Source organism: Clupea harengus, chromosome 2 (genome assembly GCF_900700415.2).
Source record: "Clupea harengus chromosome 2, Ch_v2.0.2, whole genome shotgun sequence".
Classification (NCBI taxonomy): Eukaryota; Metazoa; Chordata; class Actinopteri; order Clupeiformes; family Clupeidae; genus Clupea; species Clupea harengus.
In genome coordinates this window covers 26161621-26186549 of record NC_045153.1, presented here as the reverse complement: position 1 = coordinate 26186549, position 24929 = coordinate 26161621, and the positions used below count along the sequence as shown (strand labels likewise).

The following is a 24929-nucleotide window of genomic DNA, read 5'->3' as shown; positions in this document are numbered from 1 at the left end:
ATACATTTATAGATCCAAATTGTTCATGGACATTGAAGATCATGGTTGTTCTTCACTCACTTTTGTATGTTTGTGGACAGTCGATTCATGATCTAACCTTAACAAATAACGTAACTTGTTAACTGTGATAAAGTTGTTTTTTCCTTTTTAATGAAATGAGTTTTACAGTGCACAATATGTTTGATAACACATGCCAGTACTGATCTTGTACAGAAGGGGGCAGTAAAACATAAGTAAACGCTTGCATGATTGAGGCTTTTTATGAGGAGTTTTTGTGATGTGATGTGATGAGAATAAGCAGCAGACAAGAAAGAAGGGGGTGGCTTTAATGTATGTAACAGGATGTCAAGATGACATCCAGGTTGAGAAGTGTTTTTGTGTGATATCAACTGAACAACATGTCAGACACAATTTATTGTCACATTGTCTGTAAAGTGCATTTATACATCACAATGGCTTCATTATCTGAATCAAAGTTTTGTACATTTAGCGTGTGCAAATTTAAACATTTCACTGTCCAACCAAGCAGTGCTTCAGCTTCTTCTGTGGCCACCCACATAGCCTTTGCCTGAAGCCATGAATGTATGGGTAAACTAATAGCCTTCCATATCTTCCTTCAGGTCACATTCTCCCATAATGTATGTCTTCTTCAGCTTCCTGAGGATTTTGTCTGTGATGCATATGATTGACTTTCAATCATAGGCTATAGCCTTTTCCCTGGGGACAGGAGTTTTTGCAGTATTTGTATTACATTTGTCTGATTTTAGCAGACTAGATAAATGAGGCAGGTAACAGTTTCTTGTTATCTAAGATGTTTGGGAGGAATAAGTTAAGAGAGTAGGACCAGCTGTTTGTTTCTTGAGTGGTTATTTAATTTAAATATGTGTGTAACTTGACACAGTTTCTACCACAATTCAGAGGAAAGCAAATCAACAATGCAGTGTCGTAATTGTACAGCAACTTTATGAACGATATCAATCCCATTAGAGAAATTATTCAATCATTTTTTTCTGAGAGTTTTCAAGCCACTAGTTTCAGTTAATTTATTGTCAACTAGAGAACTGTGTTTATGGTTCTTGTCTCCTGACATCAGGACTATTTACCATTTTGGATTTAATGAGGGCGATGGTGGCCTCTTAGCAGTATTGACGTGTTGGACCTATAATTATAATATCATCAGGTGAGGTGCAAGCATATGACGGGGCCTCAAAGGCACTGAGAGACTGTTCTCTTGGGTTCTTCCACTTCCACGGTTTCGCACAAAAGTTTTGACCTCTCATCAAGTAGCAACATTTATTCACATTACATGTTTTATTTAAAAAAAGTACAAAACATCGCTGTGAAAAGGATAAACATTCACAAGTTCAGTCACACAAACAGATTTATCTGAGGTTAGAGATTATTCATTGAAAACATGTATTAAATACAATGTCTTAAAACCACTTTCATAAACAGCTAGCTAGTTTTGCATGTAGACTGTCTATTCTCAAATATTAAGAATACAACCATTGGATAGAGAGGCTCTTTTTACGTCCACTCATATGACATTAGATTTCACAGTAAATGGACGTGATAAGATTACAAAGCACTCGTTTTCAAAATGTAGTCTACAAAAATAATATCTATTGTTTAATACTCTACTACTGTTATCTACATTTTCAACGGTTGTAACATGACCTTTATGGTGTATTTTGTCCATTATAAAATGTACAGTGTCACAGTATTCAGTCAAATTTTGAAATAACCTACAACACTAACATATGCCATAGTGCAGAGGCATACAGCAATGTTCAGTGGCATACGATTACAGAGCAGCAATTATATCAGTCCCCCTATGAAGAGGTTTGACCACTGTGCAGTGACACAGTGAGTTGCAGATACAATTAAAAGACAATACAGGAAATAATGTCACAACTGAAAACAAGTAAGACATAGCAAGTGATGATATGGGTCCATTTCTGTGACAACAGAATTTTAACTACTTCTGGATTCTGGATATCTAACAGAGCACATACTTATCAACAATAAGAAGTTCTGTTGCTGGGGGACAGTGTAATTTTGTCCTCTAACTTACAAACATTCAATCATGTACAAAACAGTGCTGCCATACACACATATTTAAGGTCCTCTTTGGTGATGTAGAGGAGGATGACTTCACTCACTGAGAGATTCACACGTTCCCATTTTCATACTTCTTCTTAACCAACTGTAGAGAAAACAAGTGTCGTTACAAAATCACAGGACTAATGTTAAAAATGAAAAACAACACTTATTCTAGAGGAATGTAAAAGTCTGTGGAATACCTGTTCGTCCATAGACACATAAGTTCTTGCACTCCTCTTCCTTCTCAAAACGGTTGTCATTGCCACCACAACCTCCATACCAGAACTGTGCACAAGCATTGGCCTGTTTGTCATAATACCAACGAATGACATACTCTCTACAGGTGCCCTGACTCAAAACCATTTCACAGCGGGGATCCGTGGGGAGTTTCTCTGGTCAGGAAGAAAACAGATGTAGTCAGCACACTGATATATAAGGTTTAATAAGGTTAATTGTCTTTGACTCATTTAGATAAAAGTTTGAAGTGGGATAGGAATGTATGCAATGTGAGCATACTTACGTTGAACCACAACAGGAGGCACCTCTGGCTGTAAATATGCTGTGGAGGACCCTGAAACTCCTGAGGAGGATGAACTGGCTCCTGTGGAGAAGGCATCTCCCCTCTCAGATGTGATTGGCTGTGAAGGTTGAACCGACTTGTTTACAATGGCAATGGTGCTACTATGTCGTGGTAGGTCCAGATCTTCTCCCTCATAATAATCATCCTCTTCTTGGACCTGCGGATGAGATATCATAATCTAATCAGTTCATCAAGTCCAACAGTTATCTTTTTTTCTGAAACCTGACCTATTATGAGGGGAAAAGTGTATTTGTAAAAATGATTAAGATTGCCTTCTGTCTGACTGTTGTAAAGATGAAGTATTGTGTACCTTGGCAGGGGCTGGGCCAGCGTTGATGGGAAGAGAGAAGCTGTCACCTCGGCCTCTGCCATAGCTGTCAGGGGCGATGACGGGGTTCCTTTCCACAACCTCTACCTCATACTTATAGTTGCTGTCTTGGCCACTGTTCCCATGGATATTATACCCGTTTTGGCCATTGCCATTGGTGGCATGACCATTGGTGGCATGACCATTGGTGCCATAGCCATTTGCGATGCTGTTGTAGATGAGGGCACCGTTCTCATCCTCACAAAACTTGCTCACAAGCTTAGATTCCAGAGCTAAACAAAGAAATAGAACATCAGTGTTAGTAGTAACGTCATCATTCTTGTACGTGTAAGGTCATACTAATCCTGAAGGTTGCATGAAGCAATGTGCTAGCTTTTACCTAGGAAATAATCTGTAAAAGTAGTAATTATACTACAATACCTGGCAGGGTGTTGAAGTCATCAATGAGGTACATGTGCTCGCTGTCTGGGTCTGACGCAATCAGATTGAGCTCGCGCAGGAACTCAGCCTGTGTTGGGTCTGAGCTGTTGACAATCCCCAGGGCATACATCTCAATGTTGGCAGCATGAGCCTCCCGCACAGCGATGTCCAACTTGATGGACTCTCTCTTGTCGGTCTGTCCATCCGTGATAACAATGGCCACTTTCTTGACGCCGTTGCGGGAGCTGTAGAACGCCTCGTGGGTGGCTTTACGGATGGCAGTACCAGTGTAGGTGCCCTCGCCCATGTAGGGCATCTTCCTGATGGCCTGCTTGATATCCTGCTTGGTCATGTACCGTGCCAGGTTGAACTCCAGCTGGACGTCCAGACTGTAGAGCACCATACCAATGCGGGTTGCATTCCTTCCCACAGTGACGCGGTCCACCAGAGCCGCAACAAAGTCTTTGATGATCTCAAAGTTCTCTGGGCCCACACTCTCTGAGCTGTCAATGACGAACACCAGCTCCATGGGCATCTCCTTGCACTTGATACCACATCCTGAAAAGATGGATCCCAAAGGAGTGTTTTATTATCACCAAACTTAATGTGAAGGTTTTTGTATGGATGTTTTTGTATGGATTTTTTTAATCTAGATGAGCCTCACCACAGATCTCCTTGATCAGTTTGATGATATCTTCCCTCTGAAAAGAATGGTTTTACAGAGTTGGATTTTAGGAAAATCAAAGTAATCCAGACCTTGTTATAAGCATAACTGCTTGCAATTAATAACTTGAAGAACTTACAGTGAGTCCTGCTTCTCCCTTGGTTCCTGGTGTTCCCTGAGATGTCAAGCGAACACGTCAGTACAGTATTAGGTGCATCAGTAACACAGAAAACAACCAGTTCTTAAGAACTGTGATTGCTGAAACTATTTACATGCTCTGTTTTAATAACTCACAGGCTCGCCAGAATGTCCATGGTCTCCCATATCTCCTTTAAAGCCTTTGTTTCCCCTCTCTCCCTGCAGGCCTCGATCACCCTGCATAGACCAGACACAGCAGGCACCATTACACAAAGATTAAAACCAAGCAGCATTCCGAAACAGCTTGAGCTGGCGTTCGCAGTCAAAGCTCTCACCTTGGCGCCTGCGAAACCTTCTCCTGGTGCCCCTCTTGGCCCAGTTACTCCCTGAGATCCCTGGTCACCCTAAAACGATAAATGTAATGTTTATTACTCTGTCCTCCCTGTTTACATGGAGTTCACATCTAAATGACATGAGGAGCATAAAGGTCATAGGTCATGGGGCATATTTCTGTGTGTGAGAAAAACTCTTATTAACATACCTTGTGGCCTTGCAAGCCTTCCCCTGGGGGTCCAGCAGGCCCTGGAGGACCTGATCGTCCAACATTACCCTGAAACAGCAGGTGGGCGGAATTAATGAGAGAATGAGGAGACAGCTTTGCTGCTGCCATGGCGACGGAGATGAATAGTAAAACATCTAAGACCTTCAGTCTCCTCACAGCTGGACATTTCCATAAGTTATTACTATGATGACAGAGCTTTGAATGTTGTTATTTTTTGTCACAATTTTGTCAAACTTATCTTTGACAAAAATGAAAGAAAGAACTAAATCCTGACTGACATACCTGTGGTCCTGGCAGTCCCTCCCCTTGGGCCCCAGGTAGACCTGGCAGGCCTCTGAAGCCAACATCACCCTTTGGACAGACATCACACATTATTTCCCCAATGCACAGAGCACCCACAAATACTCACTGGTTGAACACAAAAAAAGTGGTTGGATTTCTACCTCCTCTCTAAAGTAATATTACCTTAGGTCCTTGAATGCCAATTCCCTCAGGCCCAGACTCTCCTGGAATACCAGGAAGACCAGGAGGGCCCTGTAGAAAAAGCATGTTAATTGTTTGAATGCGTCTTTTTCTCATGTGGGCTCTGATGGCAAAGAGAAACGTTTAGAGTGTCTCATGTAAGAGCCCTGTGCACTCACCCCTGGACCAGGAAAGCCCTCTCCTTTGGGGCCAAATGGACCAAGTGGGCCAGGACTACCACGATCACCCTGGCGTTCAAAATAAAATAATCTTTTCAGTCAGTCATTCACCTGGTATGTTTACCTGTTTGTCCATTTTACTGAGACTTGTCCATTGTCCATTTATTTAGACAAGCTAGTTTTATCCAGACTCCTACCTTAGGACCTGGTAATCCGTACCCGGTCTCACCCACGGGCCCAGTAGACCCTTGAGGACCGACGTCACCCTACAGTAGGAGAAAGTATGATATGACTTTCACAATCCTCTTTTCCAGTGAAGCCTACTGAGCTCTGTCAAAGCACTCTGATTGTTGGCACCAGGCCTGTGAATTGAGTGCTTGCTGACATATGTATTGCAAAGGCTGGATACCGAGGACAGGCGCTTGTTACCTTAGACCCTGCAATGGCACGTCCTGGAAGTCCTGGCATTCCAAGTCTTCCTGGCACACCAGGCTCTCCCTGCAAAATGGCCCCGCACAGCTTTTAATCTCATGCATGCAATCAGTAGGAGAGCTAAACAGTTTCAAACTGATAGATTGCTGCTGCCAAAGTATTACAGCAAGAGGCAGATGAGAAGATAAATTATTTGTCATTCTTCATTATTTCTTCATGCCTCACCTTTGGCCCAGAGGGGCCATTTATCCCATGTGGTCCAGACAATCCTCGGACACCCCGCTGCCCCTGGTCTCCCTAGGAAAATAATACAGAGCACATCAATTCACCAAGCTACCTGTTGCTTTTTAGAGCACATCCTTCATAAAGTAACAACATGAATCGTGGAGGTTTCATACCTTTTCACCTTGGGTGCCAATTCCTGGTGTTCCCTCAAGGCCTCTAATACCAGTAAGCCCAGGCTCACCCTATAAAACATACAGTTAGATATGAGTTTACCATCCTGTGCTAATTGTAAATGGACAAAGTGTTGCCATATCCTTTTATTTACTGTGAGAGTGATCAATCCCTTTTTACTACATTGTGCTTTACATTTAACTATCAGCAGCAATTTCCCTTTGCTGAGAGTGGACCACTTGGGGGTGTCCTAATTAGGGACAGATTCATTTTCAGGAGGCCTATTAAAGAAAACTATGATGTGCAAAATCGAGGTGTTTCAAATCTACGGTGGAAGTTGTGGTATCAACACTCACCTTTTGTCCAGGAGCTCCATCTTCCCCAGGAAGCCCAGGTAAACCTGCTAACCCACCAAGACCTGGATCTCCCTAAATGTCAATAGGAGGTTAGCAATCTCGTATGCGCCTTGAAAATCAACTAAGATGTGAAATTGAATTGGCCAATCCACTAGAACTGTGGAAGAGTGTTACAGACAGCTGAGGCTTTACCTTTGTTCCTGGCTCTCCAATCCCCCTCTCTCCCGGAGCTCCAAACTCTCCTGGAAGGCCCGTGTCACCCTATCGAGGAGATGACACCCAGAAAGGCTACTGGATTACGTGAGCACTATTAACTTTATAGTTTCTCTTGTGTGCCTGTACGTGTAGGACAAGTGACTGAAGATGACAAAGGAGTTCATTACTAGTGATGCTAGCATGCATGTGACTGATTCTCAACTGCTCTAGGTCCTAACACATTTACATTCAGTGTTACACAAGACCATAATAAACTTGGAATACAAATGTTACCTTAGGTCCAGGTAAGCCCTCTCCTTGTGGCCCTCTGCCACCTGGTGGACCTCTGGGACCCTGTCCACCCTATAACCAGAACAACAGGAGTGAGGATTAAAGCTGGTGGTTGATGAATAGAGCAAGCAAGGCCTCAGCCAAGCACTGAAAACCTGTTGTGAGCTCAGTTTCCATGTCAAAGTATTGTCTGGAGACCCTTATTTCCGAAACTACAAGCAACTGACTGAACTTTGAAGAGTGGTTTAAATGATGATAGAAATGTAGCTGGCAATCACCTAGTTATGTAACATGGCTGCAAGAGGCTTTGGCATCAGTGGCACAATTGGATTTATGTAATGAAAATATGTAATCTAGATAAATTAGTTGAAACATGAGTAAAAAGCTGCAGTGTGTTCTTCACTGCAATGAGAAGTGTCTCTTCTCCCCGCTGAATTCTGTGCTAACTTCTTAAATCTGCACAGTTTTTGTCTTGGGATATTACATCATAAGCTATTACAATTTCCCAGTCAACAATTTCCACATTCAAATATATATCCATGAGAAAAGTTTCCAGACCACAATGAACACATTTAAAAATGTCAGATGCAAGGGCAGAAAAATCTTCTGTTCAATCAAGCCTCAGTTTTGGAGGTTGATTCAAATTATCAGTTGCATTTCATGTCTTTTTCTTCTGGCAACCATAATAGAATCCCACACAAACTGTTACCAAATGCAGTAGAGTATGCAAGTTGACTAGAAGTATTAGCATTTAACACTGCCTGGTTCCAAAGAAAAAAATCCCTTTCACAGGTCGACGAAAATAATGTCAGCAAAACAACGTCAGTAGAAAACCTAAGCAAACTGTTTAGTGAATTTCGGGGGATGCCTTGGAGATCATGTCCCCTGGCCCAAGGAAGACACACTGCAGGCTTGGGTAGGGGTGTACAAATGTAGCATTACACTGCAGCTACATTACACTCAATCTGCTTGGGGTGCGGAGTATGAAACCATTTAGCCTGTTAGCCAACAGCTAGTCAGGCTTGCATATAGGCCCTTTAATATAACAGGTAGGTAACTTGCCTGTAAGAACTTTGCCTGTAAGAACTTTGCTTGTAGGCTGCTAGAACAAGGCACACATGTCCATCAAAAACTGAGATGTGCTGGGTAACTTTCTAACTGTATTAATATGCAGCTAGTAACATTACTGATTTTATTGTCTCAAATGAGGAGTCTGGAATTAAGCGTTTCTCTGCTTTTCAGACGGAAACGGTGTTGCTTTCAAAACACTGCAAAATATAACTAACATTGTTTAAATACTAAAGTGCATGGATTAATTCTGACAATTAAAAACTGCAAATTGCACGTTTTAAACTAAAGGTTAACCTGTTGAAGTCACACTGGAAAGCATAACGCTGTAAGGATCAAAGGCTATTAGCCTGCTACTTGTCCATGGAAAGCAGACCATCAATCTCAATCATTTTCACTTTCGTTTACTAGGAATTTTCGAACATTTACACACTCACCTTCTCTCCTTGGATTCCAACACCAGAAAGCCCTATAGGCCCAGAAAAACCAGGTGGTCCAAACTCTCCCTGCACATCAAACACAGAAAAGAGGGTCAAACTATGGCAGACAGGATCAGACAAAACAGTCAACTGATATTTTCTGACATGTCTCAACAAGACACTGCACCAGCTATAAGACATTACAATAGCTTGCTTATTCATACATAAAGTTACAATATTTATAAGCAGTCCATCACATGAACTTGACTCTGTGACAGGGACTTTTATTATGCATCATTGTTCAGTTAGTGTGTGTTATCTTACAGGTAGTCATAAACTTGAATTATTCATTAGCTTTCCTTTGTAGTGCAAAATTAAAGAGAGCGTAAACACATTGTATCATGGCTGATTGACAGCACATATTTTTCAGTTTAAGTCTATTTGTGTAAACCTAATATTTCTAGTTTACTTAACTGTTCATCAGACTATTAAAGTCCCCTCCTGTCTTTTGTGACCAGTTTTCCAGTTTTGTATCTCCAAAGATGCCATAAGGCCATTGCCAGTACAGAGGTGTTGATGCCTATTCCAAGAACCCATTTCACTTAAATGTGCAGTCAATGATTCTAATGCAATACATTTTTGGTAAAATTCACCGAATTACCCCTCACAGTCCTCCATTCAGTGTGTGTGCTCAAATATCAACAACCTTTCACCAAAACTAAATCGCTGACTGCATCGTTAAGTCTCATATGCTGATTGCAGTTTGTCTCAAATCTTAGTAAACTGAGACATTAAACACTAGTCCAACACACAAGAGTGAAGGATTAAATGGTTGCACTTAGCCTAAAACCAGTATGCAGATGTTGACAGATTGTCTAACAGGTAGTGAGACTTTCCCCTTCTTCAACACATCTTTTCCCACAGCAACCAGATCCTTCCCAGATCCTTCCCAGCCCTTCCCAGCTGCCCGAATCCCATTCTCCCAGCAAACTTCCTTAGGAAGGTCCCATGTGTAATTGCAGGCTATTCATTACTTCATTAACCCTTTTGTGGAGCAGACATGGCCTGTCAGTGAGAATGGCATTCATTAGTTGATGTATTTACTGCCCACCTTTTCTCCTTTGATTCCAAGGCCCGTCTGTCCGCGGGGCCCCCTCGGTCCCTCCAGTCCACGGTCTCCCTGCCAGACAAAAGAGGGGTCGTCAGCTTACTCTCAACCCCCCCACCCCCCCAAACCAATGGCTCCTGCTTACCCAGCCATATGACCGTACATCTCCCTTGCCCTGGTGATTGTGTGGGCCTGCTCAGAAATGTATTTGCTATTGTTTGCGTAAATTGTATTGTTGTAAAACCCTGTTATCATTTGTCACTACAAATCTGTCTGAGCATGGGAAGTCTGCATTCCTATTGATAATGGCGCACTAAGGCCTACTCTTCATCTCCTCAGGCTGTGTGTCACACTCCACTCTTTGGTAAAGGTGGAAATCATTCAAAACACCACCAATGGTGGAAGAGGTTCTATTTACTGCTTCTGCAGTGTTCTGAAATAATGGAACCTAGACACACAGATGGTAGCTGGCTAAATGAGAGGGAGTTGACCTTGCCCATAGAGTTGCTCGGACCTTTTTTTTGGTGCGCTAGGGAAGAGGAGTTCCCCAGAAGTTGTGGGCTCAGCCCTGACAGATGTTTAGCTGCCCGAGGACTTTTTGGTGTGATGCTTATGTTTCCAACATGAGACTTATGCCAAGTGTTAAGCACAATTATGGTAAGCAAAGATGTGTAAAAGCATTCCCGAGGAAGCACATTTCTCTTTGAAGTAAATGAAAGCTTATTATCCACAAATTATGTGAATTCGACAAAGATGTGAGTATTAAATAGCTCTTGTTCTGAGATGGGGAAATTATACCAATTCACCCATGTCCAGGCATGCATGGCAGTATAAATGACAAGAGAGTATCTATGGGAGGGTAAACATTTGTAGAGAAGTGTGAGCTAGCCTCGACAGATACAGCATGAATAGGAATGCAAACTACTGAAGCTAAACAACTGAAGGAAGTAATTCAAACAGCCCAGTCATTATAAAGTGTATGACCTCCGACTGTGTTTCTGACTTCATTTCTAGTACTGTTGTATAGACTGTAAGGATGAAAGAGTCGTATTGAACTGAATTCCGACCCATTTCATGTTTCTAAAAGGATTAAGGTATTTTTTACTAACTAAATCGAACTAAATCAAAGTCAAGTCTAGTCACTATGATCAGTTTAATAACTGTGTTTTCTGGCCATCCTTAGACCATACCTTGATTTTCAACTTCACTGTAAAAATTATTTCAATGTTTTATTTATTTATTTGACATTGTCATTATAAAAATGAACGGTGAGAAACCCTGTCATAGTATCTTTCCACATCCTGCTTGAAATCCCTCAGTTGAATAGTTCATAGTTCAATAAGGAATGTGTCCTGTATTTGTGATTTGCATGAACATTTTTGCATGACTAGCTTTGCAGTACCTTTCCTCCTGGGAATCCCTCTCCCTGAGGTCCTTTTTCGCCTCCAACACCTTGTGGCCCTTGAGGCCCCTGAAGAATAAGTCACATCACATGAAGTAAACAGGACGTTTAGGATCAGCAAAAAGAAATGGATTCTTTAGAAGTCAGTAACTTTAGAGAGGACTGAACTGTGTACTGAAAGGACAGCAGCATCAATCTCCAGATGCCAGGAGGCAGAGGGCATGATCACTTACAGGTAGGCCTGGCTCGCCAATCCCCTGAGGCCCGGGAGGTCCTGATCTCCCCTGGAAACCTTGGTCACCCTATAAATACAACAGACACCTTTGTAACGTGTCCACTAACAGGTGTATAAATCACAATGGGTGACTAAATCACATTTGAAAACAAATGATGTCCGAATATGGCGGGAAAATGTACCTTAGATCCAGGAAGACCAATTCCACTCTCTCCTTGAATTCCAGCTGGGCCAGCGGCGCCTCGCTCACCCTGATTGGAGGGTCAATTAAAACATAAGATCAAAAATCTGAATATAACAAGTTAACCGGCACAGATGTTGATTTGTGAACATAGTGTAGGATTATAACATTTGCCTCATAAATAGTAACAACATGTTGAGGAGAGAGATTTTATATTATCTATATGCATATGCTCTTACATTGGATTTTATTTTAACTCAAGCAACTTTCTACTTTTTTTTTCACATAGCATACAATGTTTATCCATCAACACAGTATCCATTGTTCTCTAGCTTTCAGAGAAGTTGTTGAACAATGGGTGAATTACAGTGTGTATGCCCTGGAGGTATAGGCGTAGGTGTAAAGTTAATGATATATTTGACACGTCCTTTTAAGACAGGATCTCTAAGGTATGTAATTTTGCATGTTCATTTAAATAGTAAATCATTCTGCTGTTGTGTAGACTGTTGACATCAAGCTTCGCACAAATGTCTACAAGTTAGAACAAAGGCCTATGAGAGAGTATGAAATATATCATTCCATCCAACATGCAGCAATTTTAGAAGCGTAGAAAGAAATGTTGCAAAAGCATCAAATGAATATTTGACCTTTTGGTAGCAGTAGGTACTATTGAATAAGATGTATGTAATTGTCATTTCAAACATTATCTATGTCAGATTAATGATGATAACATGTTTAAAAAAGGCTATTAAGCTGAAAAATGAGTAGTTGTAAAATAGCATTTTCCAAATTTATCGACTGACTAAGGACTATCTTTTCACTACCTTAACACAAACACCGTATGCTATAGTCTAGTACCTTGACAGTTAGTTTGTTAGCATTTAAGATAAACCAAGTCTATGTTGAGTTAGGCCATAATTACAATGAAGGCTGGAATGCTGATCTTTGCCTCAAACATGCCATAAAGCAGCCTCTATGCTGTGTTATATGCTAGCTCATTTGCAGCTGTTAAAACAGTAACTCAACTGTGTTACATAATTATGCAAATCAGAATGCATTCTGTAGAACCCAGGATCACGGCAAACAGAAGTGCCCTTATTTTACCAGCATGTAAGAGACTCTAAAGCATGTGTCACATAACCATTTGTTTCCATAATGTTTTTTAGCACAATCGTGTCTTTTTCTTTGACTGAAGTTAAAGAAGATTACATTATCCACTGACAAGCAGTCAAGACTGAAATCTTCCCGACCAAAACAAAAAAGTAATTGAAAATGCCATGTCAAACCCCAACATCACAACGCAAAACTAAAACGATTTGACCACTGTAAGTAGTGTAAACACTCTAGAATAACAGCCAAGTGCCAATCCCTGCCTGAAAATCCCAACGGGTCTCAGTTTTCTCCCCTGGAGGAATACTAACACTCCCATGTCTCCTATAGCGGGCTCTGAGCTGATTCCTGAGAGCCCACAGCCCCTGTTGTCTGAGCTGAATTCCAGTTTTAGCATGCCTGACAACAGCATTGAGAGCCTGTGACAGCAGAGAACCTGCGGCTAAGAAACATTGCCACTTAATGTTGTCCGAAACAAAATGTACAGGCTTCTTCTTGTGAGTATGACAACACGGAACCTGGAAACACATTTACTGATTTCCAGCACAGTCTTGTCAGTGGTATTTTATTCTGTGGTATTATTTGTCTTCGGAACACCTGCATGCAATCGTGTAGAGGATATGCAAAATGTTTTTCTCGTAAGGACAAGTTATGGCCATGACAAACGGCAGGCAATCTTTTTGTGACACCCTATAAATATGAGGCCGCTGCTGCAGGCACTTTCTAACTTGTATACACACAGAGGACCCATGCCTCTTGGGGATGCGTCAATCGTAGACCCATGAAGTTCACATTTACTTTTTAGTGTTCAGTTAAATGAAGGGGAATTGTTTTTGGCACATAGCCAATGCATTTCAAAGGTGCCTATTAGAAGAGACTGGAAATGAACTTCTAACCACAGCACACAGGAGCTTCCGTTCCCGTGCTGGGGCAGCGGACAGCCAGCATGCTGCAGTGTCTGTTTCCTCTAAGTGCAAGGTGTTATTACTGATGTGTGGCATATGAGGATGGAAACGTTAAAAATACAAACCACAAACCTTCTTTCCCTGTATTCCCTCAGGTCCAGTGTCACCATGGGGGCCGGGTAAACCCTGTACAGGAAAGAAGTATAACTTAGATCCCAAGCACCTGTGTAGGTTCGTCTCTGCTATGGTATTCTCATCAGGTTGCTTTTTATTTAACAAATCACATCTAGACACAGTTTACTTTCAACGGGTTTGCATTTATATAGTATATTTAGAGAGATATATCTGTACATACCTGTAGTCCTCTGGCTCCTCTTGTGCCAACTGGTCCCACGGGTCCCTGTGAGCAAATGTACCTTGATGAAATCTACAATGCTGCTCGATGCTGTTTGATCAAGATTTGAGAATTACAACAATAAATCAATCGTTGTAGAAGTATACTCACTCTGTCTCCTTTGATTCCAGGAGTTCCACATTCACCTCGCTCCCCCTGCAAAATTCAATTTCACATGTAATTTTAGATAGAGAACAATGAGACAGAGCATTCATAATGATGTACCATATGGATGTACTTCAAACAAGGAAAAAGACTTATCACTGCTCAAAATACATACACTCTCTCCTTTGTAACCAGGTTTGCCCTAGAGAACAGACAGACAGCAACATGAAACACAGATTGATAATTCAGTTAATTCAGAGAAAATGCTCCTTTTTTTAAAGAGAAGATATTTGTTTTGTGTCTGGTTGGTGACCAGCCAGACATGGTAGATTTCTCCTCAGGCATGTTGAACTCTCACCTGTCCCCCTTCTCGACCAGAAAGTCCCGGAATCCCACTTTCACCCTAAGTGGAAAAGGAATCAGATTTGTTGCACGTGAAGTCATTTATCATGGTCATGTCCATCTTAATGACAGGCCAGGCATGCTGCTGCACCGGTGGCCACTTTTCGGCTTTTTACCGCTTCAGGACATTCACAAAACAATAAATGACAACAATGGTCTGAAATTCTACAACTCTGGATGAATTTACAGCTGTAATGGAGAAGGATTAGTTACCTTATGTCCTTTGGGTCCAGGGATGCCATCATCTCCTGAGCGACCCTTTTTACCCTATGGAAGCAAGAGGAGAGGCATGAGCAGATCTGAGGAAAAACAAAATGACTGAAATCTGACAGTCGTCTATGACCATTACCTCATCTCTTCATAATGTGTTGACGAAATCCCACAATGTTACCTGACCTCACATTTCCACGTATGATTTCTCTCTCTCTGAGGCATATCGCTGCAATACTTTAAGAAGATTAGACTGACAGATAAAGCTCCCTCATCAATTTCCACTTATATTGAAAGATGTTTATTTGATGTTAATTTACTGTATTGGTGTCAAGTGGGAATGAGAGCTGTATTAATTATATGGCAAAATCGGACTATTAATCAAGGCTATCCCCTGGCAACCTAGTAACAATAACAATAATCTTCAGCTACGACTCAGGTGGGAATGCAAGCCACTAGATTGCCATCTTTAAGATGAGCAAGGAGGAGGAGGGACTTCATTATCTATTGGACCAGAATAGAACATTTCCTATAGCAACTTCACAAGATCGAGCTTCAAAACTTAATGATTATAATTTCATGCAATCAAAACTGTCAAACTGGCTTGCTTTCAAACATAGACGTGAAAAAAAAAACTAAAGTTTAGCTGTTTTTGATCAATATCCTGAAAAAAAGGTAGCCTACATCTTGCATGCAATAACGTACAGCTATCCTGTCTTTACTCTGCCAACCAATCAAGATTCTTTTAAAAGCAATGGCACTACGAGATGCGTTAAATCCCAGGCTATACATCGTTTTTGTCAACATTAGCAAAATGTGGTTTGACCAAAAAGAACTTCCTCAGCAAACTGGATTCCATATTATGTCTAAGATTGCTAGCATGTACTGTTATTCTCGTTGTTTAAGACAAATCCTTTGAAAACTTTGGCCACTGATGTTTTTTATAGATTATGCCTGCCTCGTAGAAATAGAACACTTTGATCACCATGATGTGTCTGACAACCCAAATTAGATAGTGTAGGCTAGGCTGTTTAGGTGGCGATCAGCTGATTAGATAGTGTAGGCTAGGCTGTTTAGGTGGCGATCAGCTGATTAGATAGTGTAGGCTAGGCTGTTTAGGTGGCGATCAGCTGATTAGATAGTGTAGGCTAGGATGTTTAGGTGGCGATCAGCTGATTAGATAGTGTAGGCTAGGCTGTTTAGGTGGCGATCAGCTGATTAGATAGTGTAGGCTAGGCTGTTTAGGTGGCGATCAGCTGATTAGATAGTGTAGGCTAGGCTGTTTAGGTGGCGATCAGCTGATTAGATAGTGTAGGCTAGGCTTTTTAGGTGGCGATCAGCTGATTAGATAGTGTAGGCTAGGCTGTTTAGGTGGCGATCAGCTGATTAGATAGTGTAGGCTAGGCTGTTTAGGTGGCGATCAGCTGATTAGATAGTGTAGGCTAGGCTGTTTAGGTGGCGATCAGCTGATTAGATAGTGTAGGCTAGGCTGTTTAGGTGGCGATCAGCTGATTAGATAGTGTAGGCTAGGCTGTTTAGGTGGCAATCAGCTGATTAGATAGTGTAGGCTAGGCTGTTTAGGTGGCAATCAGCTGATTAGATAGTGTAGGCTAGGCTGTTTAGGTGGCGATCAGCTGATTAGATAGTGTAGGCTAGACTGTTTAGGTGGCGATCAGCTGGCTCACATCTTATGCAGGACCTGATATTTCTGCATCATTTGCCCTCTCAATGAAATGTTTGATTTCAGGCTTTATATTGACAATGTTAATATGTTAATATGAGTCACATCTATGTAGAGACACATTGGGCAGCGACACATAATACTATAATCCCAGCGAAAACTGAGATGTGAGCAATAAGCCAGTGGGACCAGGCTGATATAACTGAGCCTTTCTTTTGTAAATAGGTGCTGTGGGAGGGGGCTTTAGTGTCACCCTGCCCCAGCTTCTCTTAGTTGACATCTACACCCTGGAGTGTAATTGCAGGTCAGTGAGAGAGAGGAAAAGAAAGGCAGTCCAAGCAGCTTGTGTCAGTGAAAGTGCAACCTCTCACTCCCTCTTTTCCCTTTAGAGACATTTAGAGAAAGTGAGGATAAGGACTAGGTGCGTGAGTGAATAAGTGAAGGTTTGACTTGAGAGGAACGGGGACTAGGCATGTCTCTGCCTGGTAAGGAGCAGGAGGTCAATAGACTGGGCTCGACACCTGGGCTGACCACGACAACCATAATCCATCATAACGGTTGGCTTCTGGCTATTAAAGTAACAAGATTCAAATGGCAGCCTGTGAGTTACTACGCTCAGAATGTGAGCCAGAATTCTTTTGCGAATGCACCTGGTCGATAACCATGAGGCAGTGTTGTAGAGCTCTGACACAAGTGATCATTACATTGACTGGTCTTACATTTTTACTCGAGGCTAGAGGATCCGTATGGCGTTGCCTTTAGATGGCATATCACACACCACCCCCAGCCAGTTTGAACTCTACTTTGTTTCTTTCTTCTCTGTAGCTGTGGGAGCAAATAGTGACAGCCGTAGTGTTATTTATGATGGGAACAAAGCCTGGTTTTATTGGCGGTGGAGACCTTTACTAGATGCCCCCTCAGTGTCTCCATGGGGTATGCATTCTGCTGTGAGTAAATGTATAGCCCTCGGACCAATGAGAAGGGAACTTTGGAGTTCTTACTCTGTGGGAAGTAGGGAAGTGGGTAAATCGTGAAATATACAAATTCCCCCTATATCTAAGGTTATATTTGTAGCCTGTATCATGGAAAAAAGGATGAATCTGGAAGTTCTCTTAAACCTTTCAACCGGCATTAATGTGGAGGGAGCCAGTCTGGGCTGGGGTGGTTGGGGGGGGTGGTGGGATCTCAACAAAGACAGCAATTATCCTGACTTTCACAAAGTATGCACTTACCTCTAAATGTCAGACCCTAGTCTTTGAAATTCCTCAAAGAACTCATGCCTTTGGGCAAAGATCACCCGTCCTCTATTGATTCCAATGAGAGGGAATGTGATGATTTAAAAAGAAGAGAAAATTCTTTCATTAGGAGATTAACTTACCGCTGGACCATTGGTTCCCCTTTCTCCCTTTTCACAAGAACATCTCTGGGCCGCAGGACACTACAAATATTAGAAATTTAAATGATTGTTGATAAACATTGATATTTTGAAAGTATATCATATTAAAAATATATCATATACAGATTTTATTGAGTTTCTAATAAAATACGTACCCCTTCATTAGCCAAATCAGCCTGAAAAAAGGAAATACAACAATTAAAAATAAAGTACAATTTATCAGATCCATGCATACACATTTACATAAAGGAAACAACTGACTGATTAATGACAAACAATATTAATACATTCAATCCCAATCCCAACGAGTATGTGGTGGTGCTGTAGACCCTCACCATTGTCTGGGAATCTACCTCAGACATTTCTCAGATTTTAACACCCAAACAAGCAATTTGTGCTTGCAAACTTTACACAGCGCCCCTACAGACATGTAAAGTCCTTTTTAAATGTCAGGTGCAGAGAGATGGAGCCCATAGCTTAAGAGGTATAAATTCAAAAACAACAGTGCCAGAAAAAACCCTATACACGTGAATGGCAGGTATTTTCGGCTGAAAAAACAGTCTCAATGGGCTTGGTGCAGGTATTGTGTTATAATTGCAAACCCTAGGGAATGTCAACAAAACTCCATCACACTGCTTTGTAACCAAATACACTACTCAGGAATTTCTAGCTGGACTATTACAGTGGTGATCTTTGGATTTAAATGACAAATGCACGTTTAGGATATCCTATGTATCCTATCCATATACTTCATTGTTGCAGCTACCTACAAAGGTTAAAGAATGTGGAAAAGTGAACCAAATTCTACTCACGATCTCTGTGAGGATCTTCTCGATGAGGTCAACATCCTGCAAGTTGTGGAGGTAGCGGGAAGCTGGCGAGCTTGCCAGCAGACGCAATTGTGCCACGTTGGTGGGATCATTGGCCGAGCGAGTGATGCCCACCGTGAAGAACTTCACCCCTTGGTTTTTGGCATCAGCCGTGGCCGAGAAGATGTCCGGATTGCGGGGGTGCGACACTCCATCGGTCAGCAGCACTGCCACCTTGATGGCGGCCGGCCCCGACTCAGCCTCGTACATCTTGGTCATGTTGGTGATGGCGTAGGTGGTGTAGGTGCCATGGCCGATGTAGACGATGGGAAGGATCCGGGTCCTGAAGTTCTCGAAGCCGCGCCACTGTTTGAAGGTCTGCTCAATGAGCACGTGACTGCTGTACTGCAGCAATGCCACCTTCCCGCTCAGGCTACGGCCCGTCCTGAGCTGGATGCTTGGTAGCCTCTCTGCCACGTCGATGGCGAAGCGTTTCTCCTGCTCATGGTTCTCCTTGGCACTCTCTGAGCTGTCCACAAGGAAGGTCAGCTCCAGGCTGCAGTCCTCATCCAGTATGGCCGCTGAGGAGACAGAGCAGAGCCCTTTTAATGTGCATCCATTAAGCCTGGTAGGATTTCATCACACTGTATACATAGCACTGTTGTGAATGGCTAATACCACATAATAGGAGCCCTAATTGGCCCCATTGGAATTAGATAAAAGAATCTTCTGTTATGCAGTAACTGCAGGGTAATAAGTAACTACAACACTCATTAGGCTGTGCTTGAAGAGGTAGTTCCACAGCTGCAGCATATTGCTATATTAAAACTCCATAGTAGTAGTTCCATAGCACTTGCACTCTGCGAATTGCTTTCACAATCACAAAAAAAGAGTGTTTACAAAATGGGCTGTCAGGCAAATCAATATACAGTTTATTCCCATGTACACATCACTCCATAAGAAAAATTAAGTAACTGCTGCATGTGGATACAAATAAATCACCCAAATGTGCTAAAATGAAGGTCTTAGTGACAGCCCTTCAGGACTGATAACATGAAAGACATGCAGTGCAGATAGACTCGGAGATTAGATCAGCATCTCACTGTGAACTGAAAGTTGGAAGCTCCTAATGACATGTTTGATCCCAATCCTCATATATCTTGTTTAACATCTTGTTATAGTTTGACCTTACCTTGGAAAGAAATGGTACTGATTTTTTTACGGGCTGAAAGCTGTATTCACACAGAAATAAATGGTGCTTATCAGAGAGACGATCAAATTCAATGTGAGAATAACCGAAGCCCACATGAAGTCATTGCTTGTTTTACCTTGTCCACTCTGGACTGTCTGCACAGTGTTTCCAGTCAGATATTTGCCCCTGGCCCTGTTGGGCCCCAATCTGTCCCCAAAGTGATCCTGAGCCAGGGCACCCAGCCCTGCTAGGAGCAAGAGCCCAGTCAAAGTGTGGGGCATCATCTATCCTCCTGGAGAGAAATATTGTGTACAAACGTATTTTAATTATAGACATTACATTTTATGATTTTATACAAAACAGTATTAACTTCATTCAGTATTACATGCAATCTAGGATGTGTTGCAATAACTGGCAATCCTTAACATGTGGCAATCCCAACATGTCAAGACAGGTACTGCAGAAGCTTAACAAGATTCAAATATTCCATTTGACAAAGCCAATTGAGTTTCTGCATCAAAGATAACAATCTCCAGAGACAGAGCAAGACTCACTGTGGACCCCTCCAAAAGCCCCAGGGGCGAACGGCAGATCCAGGTGTGCTCCTTTGTGTGTAGTGCACCGATGAGCAGGGTGCGGGTAGGGAACGAGGGAGGGCAGAGAGACAGGCAGAGTGTCAGGGAACAAGAGAGAGAGAGACAGACAGAGTGAAAGGTGATAAGGGTGATTCCGATTCCTGTCAGCTCCCTGAGTGTGCTGCAGCCACTATGGACATCCTGGGTCTATAGTGATCCCATCTCTCTCCCACCCTCCTCCTTTTAAACAGAGGAGGGCCCGCCCGACCCGCGTAGGGTCCTGAAAGCCAGACCCCCAGAAAAGCTGGGGGTTGGCCCAGTTATGCAGATGCTCAATGTACCTTGATACATGCTTAGTAGTAAAATGTTACTTTGCTGTTGGTTTTGCACACTAATAACATCAACACGTAATTTCATTTACTTGAGGTTCATATGATTCATTCATCATGGTGAATACATTTGCATGGGTGTGGAGCATCCTCTGTTGAATAGCGGTTTAGTGAGCAGTGTCTTTCAAGGGCAATAAAATGTCTTTGTAACATTCCTCTAGATACTACTGGGGTTGTCATGTGATTGGAAGTTGGTGTGGTGACCTCTCCTGGCCTTTTCCTTTGTACATCGAGGTCATTGTGCAGGAACTTTCAGATGTTATTAAATTGGTCTGAAATGCCCAGAGTTTTTGCTCAGTAGCTGCCAGGGTTCATGTGAAAAAGGTCCCCAATGAAGGATTCAATTGTAGAGCGTCCAGTGAGGCCATCATGTGATTTTATTATGAATTTATTACTATTTTATTATGAATGGCTTCAAATATGTTCAAACATGTGATCACTGATCGATGGTGTCCCGTTGATAATACCCACACTCAGAATTACAGCCAGTTCTTCAGATTTTCAGGCTCTTCCCACAATGTAGGATTATAATCGTCATGATCTATTTTCGATATGTGAAAAATATGTGCTTTTCTGCTCTTTGGGGAAGAACCGTTTGTCAGGGATTCTTTTAGCCATACAGGTGCACTGAGGTAGGGGGAATGAGATTAGTGGCAACCAGTGAAGTCATCATCCAGTCACACCAATTGTTGTAAAATGAATTAGGGGGTGGAGATAGGGGCACCTTACATGCAGTCAGATATCAGATATCTGGTCATATAACATTTATTTGCTGTTAGAGGAGTGTTTTTATGTGAATGAATTTAGTACCTGGCCATCCGGATGTCAACCAGTTGGTTGTAAACATTTGTGCCCTGAAGCCGAAGCAACTTCTTCAAAGGAGACAAAAAGTTTTGTCAAAGAAATCTACTAGGAAATTTAATTGTAGATTTTACTGTCATGACTTAATTTACTTGATAAAGACCAGCACCAGTATTAGAGTCAATGCACAAGATAAGTCGTGGCTCTCAGAGGTACTTTAGATAAATATCCACTTCGTGACTAGACACTAATTTCAGTAATGTTCTAAGTTTCTCCTCTTTTGTCCTTCTCCAGAGACGTAATGCACGAGGCTGAAGGAGATGGACGGATACGTCTCCACTTCATAGCTGTGCTCACCTGGCATCCCTGCTTTCTCTGACCAGTTGGTCATGGTTCACCACCAAGGCATTTTGTCCGCACTTGAAGAGCGATGACCATCTGACTCCCATGTCAATAATAAGCAGCCCTGTCCCGTCTCCTGGTTGTCAGGGTGGGGCGAGCTGGGACAGGCCTGGCGCAGACTGACTGAGCCATCACAGAGTAGCGCTCCAGCTGTGTTAGGGGTGACCGGGCATTCTAACCCCAACCTGAAGGCACAAAGCAATCAGGGGCCGAGCTGACACCCTGGAATGCTACGGTAAATGATGGCAGTCTGCTATTCTCTCACCTATTAGAGAGGGATATGGAAAGGATCATGCTGAATTAGAGTGTATGAACAGCACAGAACTCTAGACTTTAGATTTCCGCTTTCCTGGCTTTGTTTCAGTTAAAATGCCACCAAGGTCTTTCCTTTGCATGAGTGAGAGTTGAACTGTAGTCTACAAAGATCATATTTTAAGCAGATGATAACATCGGCCAACAGCATGAGTAAACATAGGGGAGAGGTGATAAATGATACAGTGTATGCCTGCATAAAAAACCAAACAAATGAAAAGTAAATTTTGTGCACATGAATGTTGAGAGCAACTGTATAGATAATGGCTAAACGTAATGGCTAATTTCAGGTCCAGCAGGTTCTGTAGTATCGTGTTTTTTTATTTTATGTAATTTTGTTTTCCATTCTCTTTTCTCATCACAAAATGTTCCATACATAGATGATCTTTTAATTTCCAAAAACTGAACTCATTTCCAAATGAAAGTGAATGCTGCTAAGAGGACAATATTTACTTCTTTGCCAAAACCTACAACATAATGAGTTTTTTTTGGTTTTTGGTTTTTTTGGTACTCAAACATGACATCAGTCTTGTTATTAACAATCTTAATGACTTAGGTTCAGAATGCAGAGCAAAAAGAGAGGGCTCTAATGTATGTTGTACACCAACATCATTTGGTCTATAGTAAGAAGCTCTTGAAGACCCAACTCTTCAGAGAGCACCTTCCTTCCTAACTTGCATTTCTGCTAGTACTTAACTTGCACTTACAGCAGATACATTCATGCACTTTTTCTTCTTTTCTATTTCTTATGTAAAATAGTATTTATTGTTACACTAGGTCTCTATTGCTCGTAGCTTGACTGTTCTCTCCCTGTTGCTTTGGGCAAGCGTCTGCTAAATGACTAAATGTAAATGTATAATACAGTAACCTACAATCACTACAAGAGGGATCTGGACCTCTGTTTTCCAACAACACATTTAACTCTACCATTTCCAAAATATGTGTGGCATTTCAAACCTCTTTGTCAGCATCGTATTATGTCAATGTGTGTCCCAAAGGCAAAGGGATATAGATTATTTTCCATCTAGAAGATACACTTCCTTGGATTTTTCTGCAAGAACACCTCAAGGCACCTCTTCAATGAGATATCTGGTTAACACACACGGCCAGTGGAATGTTAACTACCCAAATGCATTGGGGCTGTGCCCTGACATAGCTTGACTTCAAGAAATAGGTCTGGCGTTGTGTCAAAAAACATATTTGGGTCACAATTTGTAATGAAAAGTTGTAAACTAAATGTTGATTGGTTCCAAGCACTCAGTACTTGGATGTATATGTATATTTATTGATTCATGACAGATCTGGTCTCAAGTGTTTTCAAATGAACTGTAAGATAAGATATCCTTTTCATCAACTGTTTTAGAAATCAGTTGAAAGTCTGTTGACCTAGCTAATAGTATTTCACTTACATATCCTTCATATATGGAACACCGTTCCTTAAGCAATGCTTTTGAATTCGTTTTTTTTTTACCACAATTATACCACATATAATTTAACTGCCACAATAGATTTTGTAGAACTTTTATAGATTATATTGCAATGCCCTCTAGTGGACAATACCATAAGGCCCTTCAAATAATCAGGATAACGCACTATGTTTGCTTTTATTTTAAGAATACTGAGTCATGTACAATGAAAACATACTTCATATTCATTCTCACAAAGAATAAAATATAATGTTGTTGAATAATATACATCTACCTTGAGATTTAGGATTTACACAATAAAAATATGTATACTTTTACTAAACAGAGTGAAGCACAATTATGCAATACAATCCAAGATCTTCTGGAATGCAAATTATAAAGTGTTAAAAATGCATTGTGTCACGACTTCGGGCAACCATTTGGCACATTGGCGCCCTCTGGTGGCCAAAGGACATCATGAACTCATTTGTGTCCACATGTGCCTTTGTTGTCTTTGTGTGCCCTCACCTGTTCCCCATTGTGATTTGTGTTCTCACCTGTTCCCCATTGTGTGCTCTCACCTGTCTTGCGTTTTTGTGATTGTCACTTCCCTCTATTAGCCAGGGTATAAATACCTGGCTAATCTCTGTGGCCCTTATCGGGTCGTTAGAAGTATTTCCTCAAGGACACGCAGCCATCGCAAGCACTCAGGTGCCGCTAGTCTTAGCTAGTTCCGGTTGGTGTCTTGTTGCGGTTCTCACACCGCTTCTGTCTCTCGTTGCGGTTCCTAACCGCTTTCGGCTTCTTAAAGCCTTCATCAGGTAGCTATTGTGAAAGCTACATTTTGTATCTTGTTTAGTTTATGGCCTTTTGCCCTGTTCATATCCTCTGTGCTTTTGGATTATCTTCTGTGTATTTGTTTCTCGCTGTTGAAGCATCCTTGTTTCTCAATAAAAGAAGGATTGAGAACATCATCCTGCCATTGGATCCTCTCATTAGCACACTGGGCTAAACGCTGGTTCCACACATCCACATCCAGCATCTCGGGTTCAATCCCAGAGAAAAGCCTGACCCATAGTAACCTGAATAAACAGTCTTCAGTCATTGTGATTCATACAGTATTAAGACTCTTGTGGTCATCATATTTTTTATACACAGATGTTACCTCTATAGCCATTACAAATAGAAAGACTTCAAAAGAGCCACTTGCTACAAGCATGGACACGGTCAGACTTGAAAACTGAGAGATTAGTGAAGCTGCATCTATGTTTAAGAAACAAGTTTCAAATGGATTCTCTCAAGACTGAAGATGAATTTGGCC

The 24929-nt window shown here is 41.7% G+C and overlaps 1 protein-coding gene across 1 annotated transcript; it reads right to left on the bottom strand.

Annotated features, from left to right (window-relative positions):
• Positions 1 to 121: 121 nt before the first annotated feature.
• On the bottom strand, positions 122 to 21879 carry col28a2a (collagen, type XXVIII, alpha 2a). The gene is made up of 36 exons (XM_012836334.3): positions 21846 to 21879; positions 19860 to 19967; positions 18535 to 19112; positions 17878 to 17898; positions 17705 to 17764; positions 14649 to 14702; positions 14392 to 14436; positions 14209 to 14235; positions 14040 to 14084; positions 13890 to 13934; positions 13667 to 13720; positions 11521 to 11589; positions 11337 to 11405; positions 11104 to 11172; positions 9705 to 9773; positions 8612 to 8680; positions 7110 to 7178; positions 6813 to 6881; positions 6621 to 6692; positions 6267 to 6335; positions 6094 to 6165; positions 5866 to 5934; positions 5634 to 5702; positions 5437 to 5505; positions 5261 to 5329; positions 5078 to 5146; positions 4775 to 4843; positions 4569 to 4637; positions 4390 to 4470; positions 4235 to 4270; positions 4096 to 4132; positions 3432 to 3989; positions 2994 to 3283; positions 2624 to 2840; positions 2304 to 2495; positions 122 to 2206 (listed from the first exon to the last, which is right to left on the bottom strand). The coding sequence occupies exons 1-36, from the start codon at positions 21877 to 21879 to the stop codon at positions 2199 to 2201; spliced, it is 3669 nt and encodes a 1222-aa protein (XP_012691788.2). The 3' UTR covers positions 122 to 2198.
• Between the last annotated feature and the right edge of the window lie 3050 nt (positions 21880 to 24929).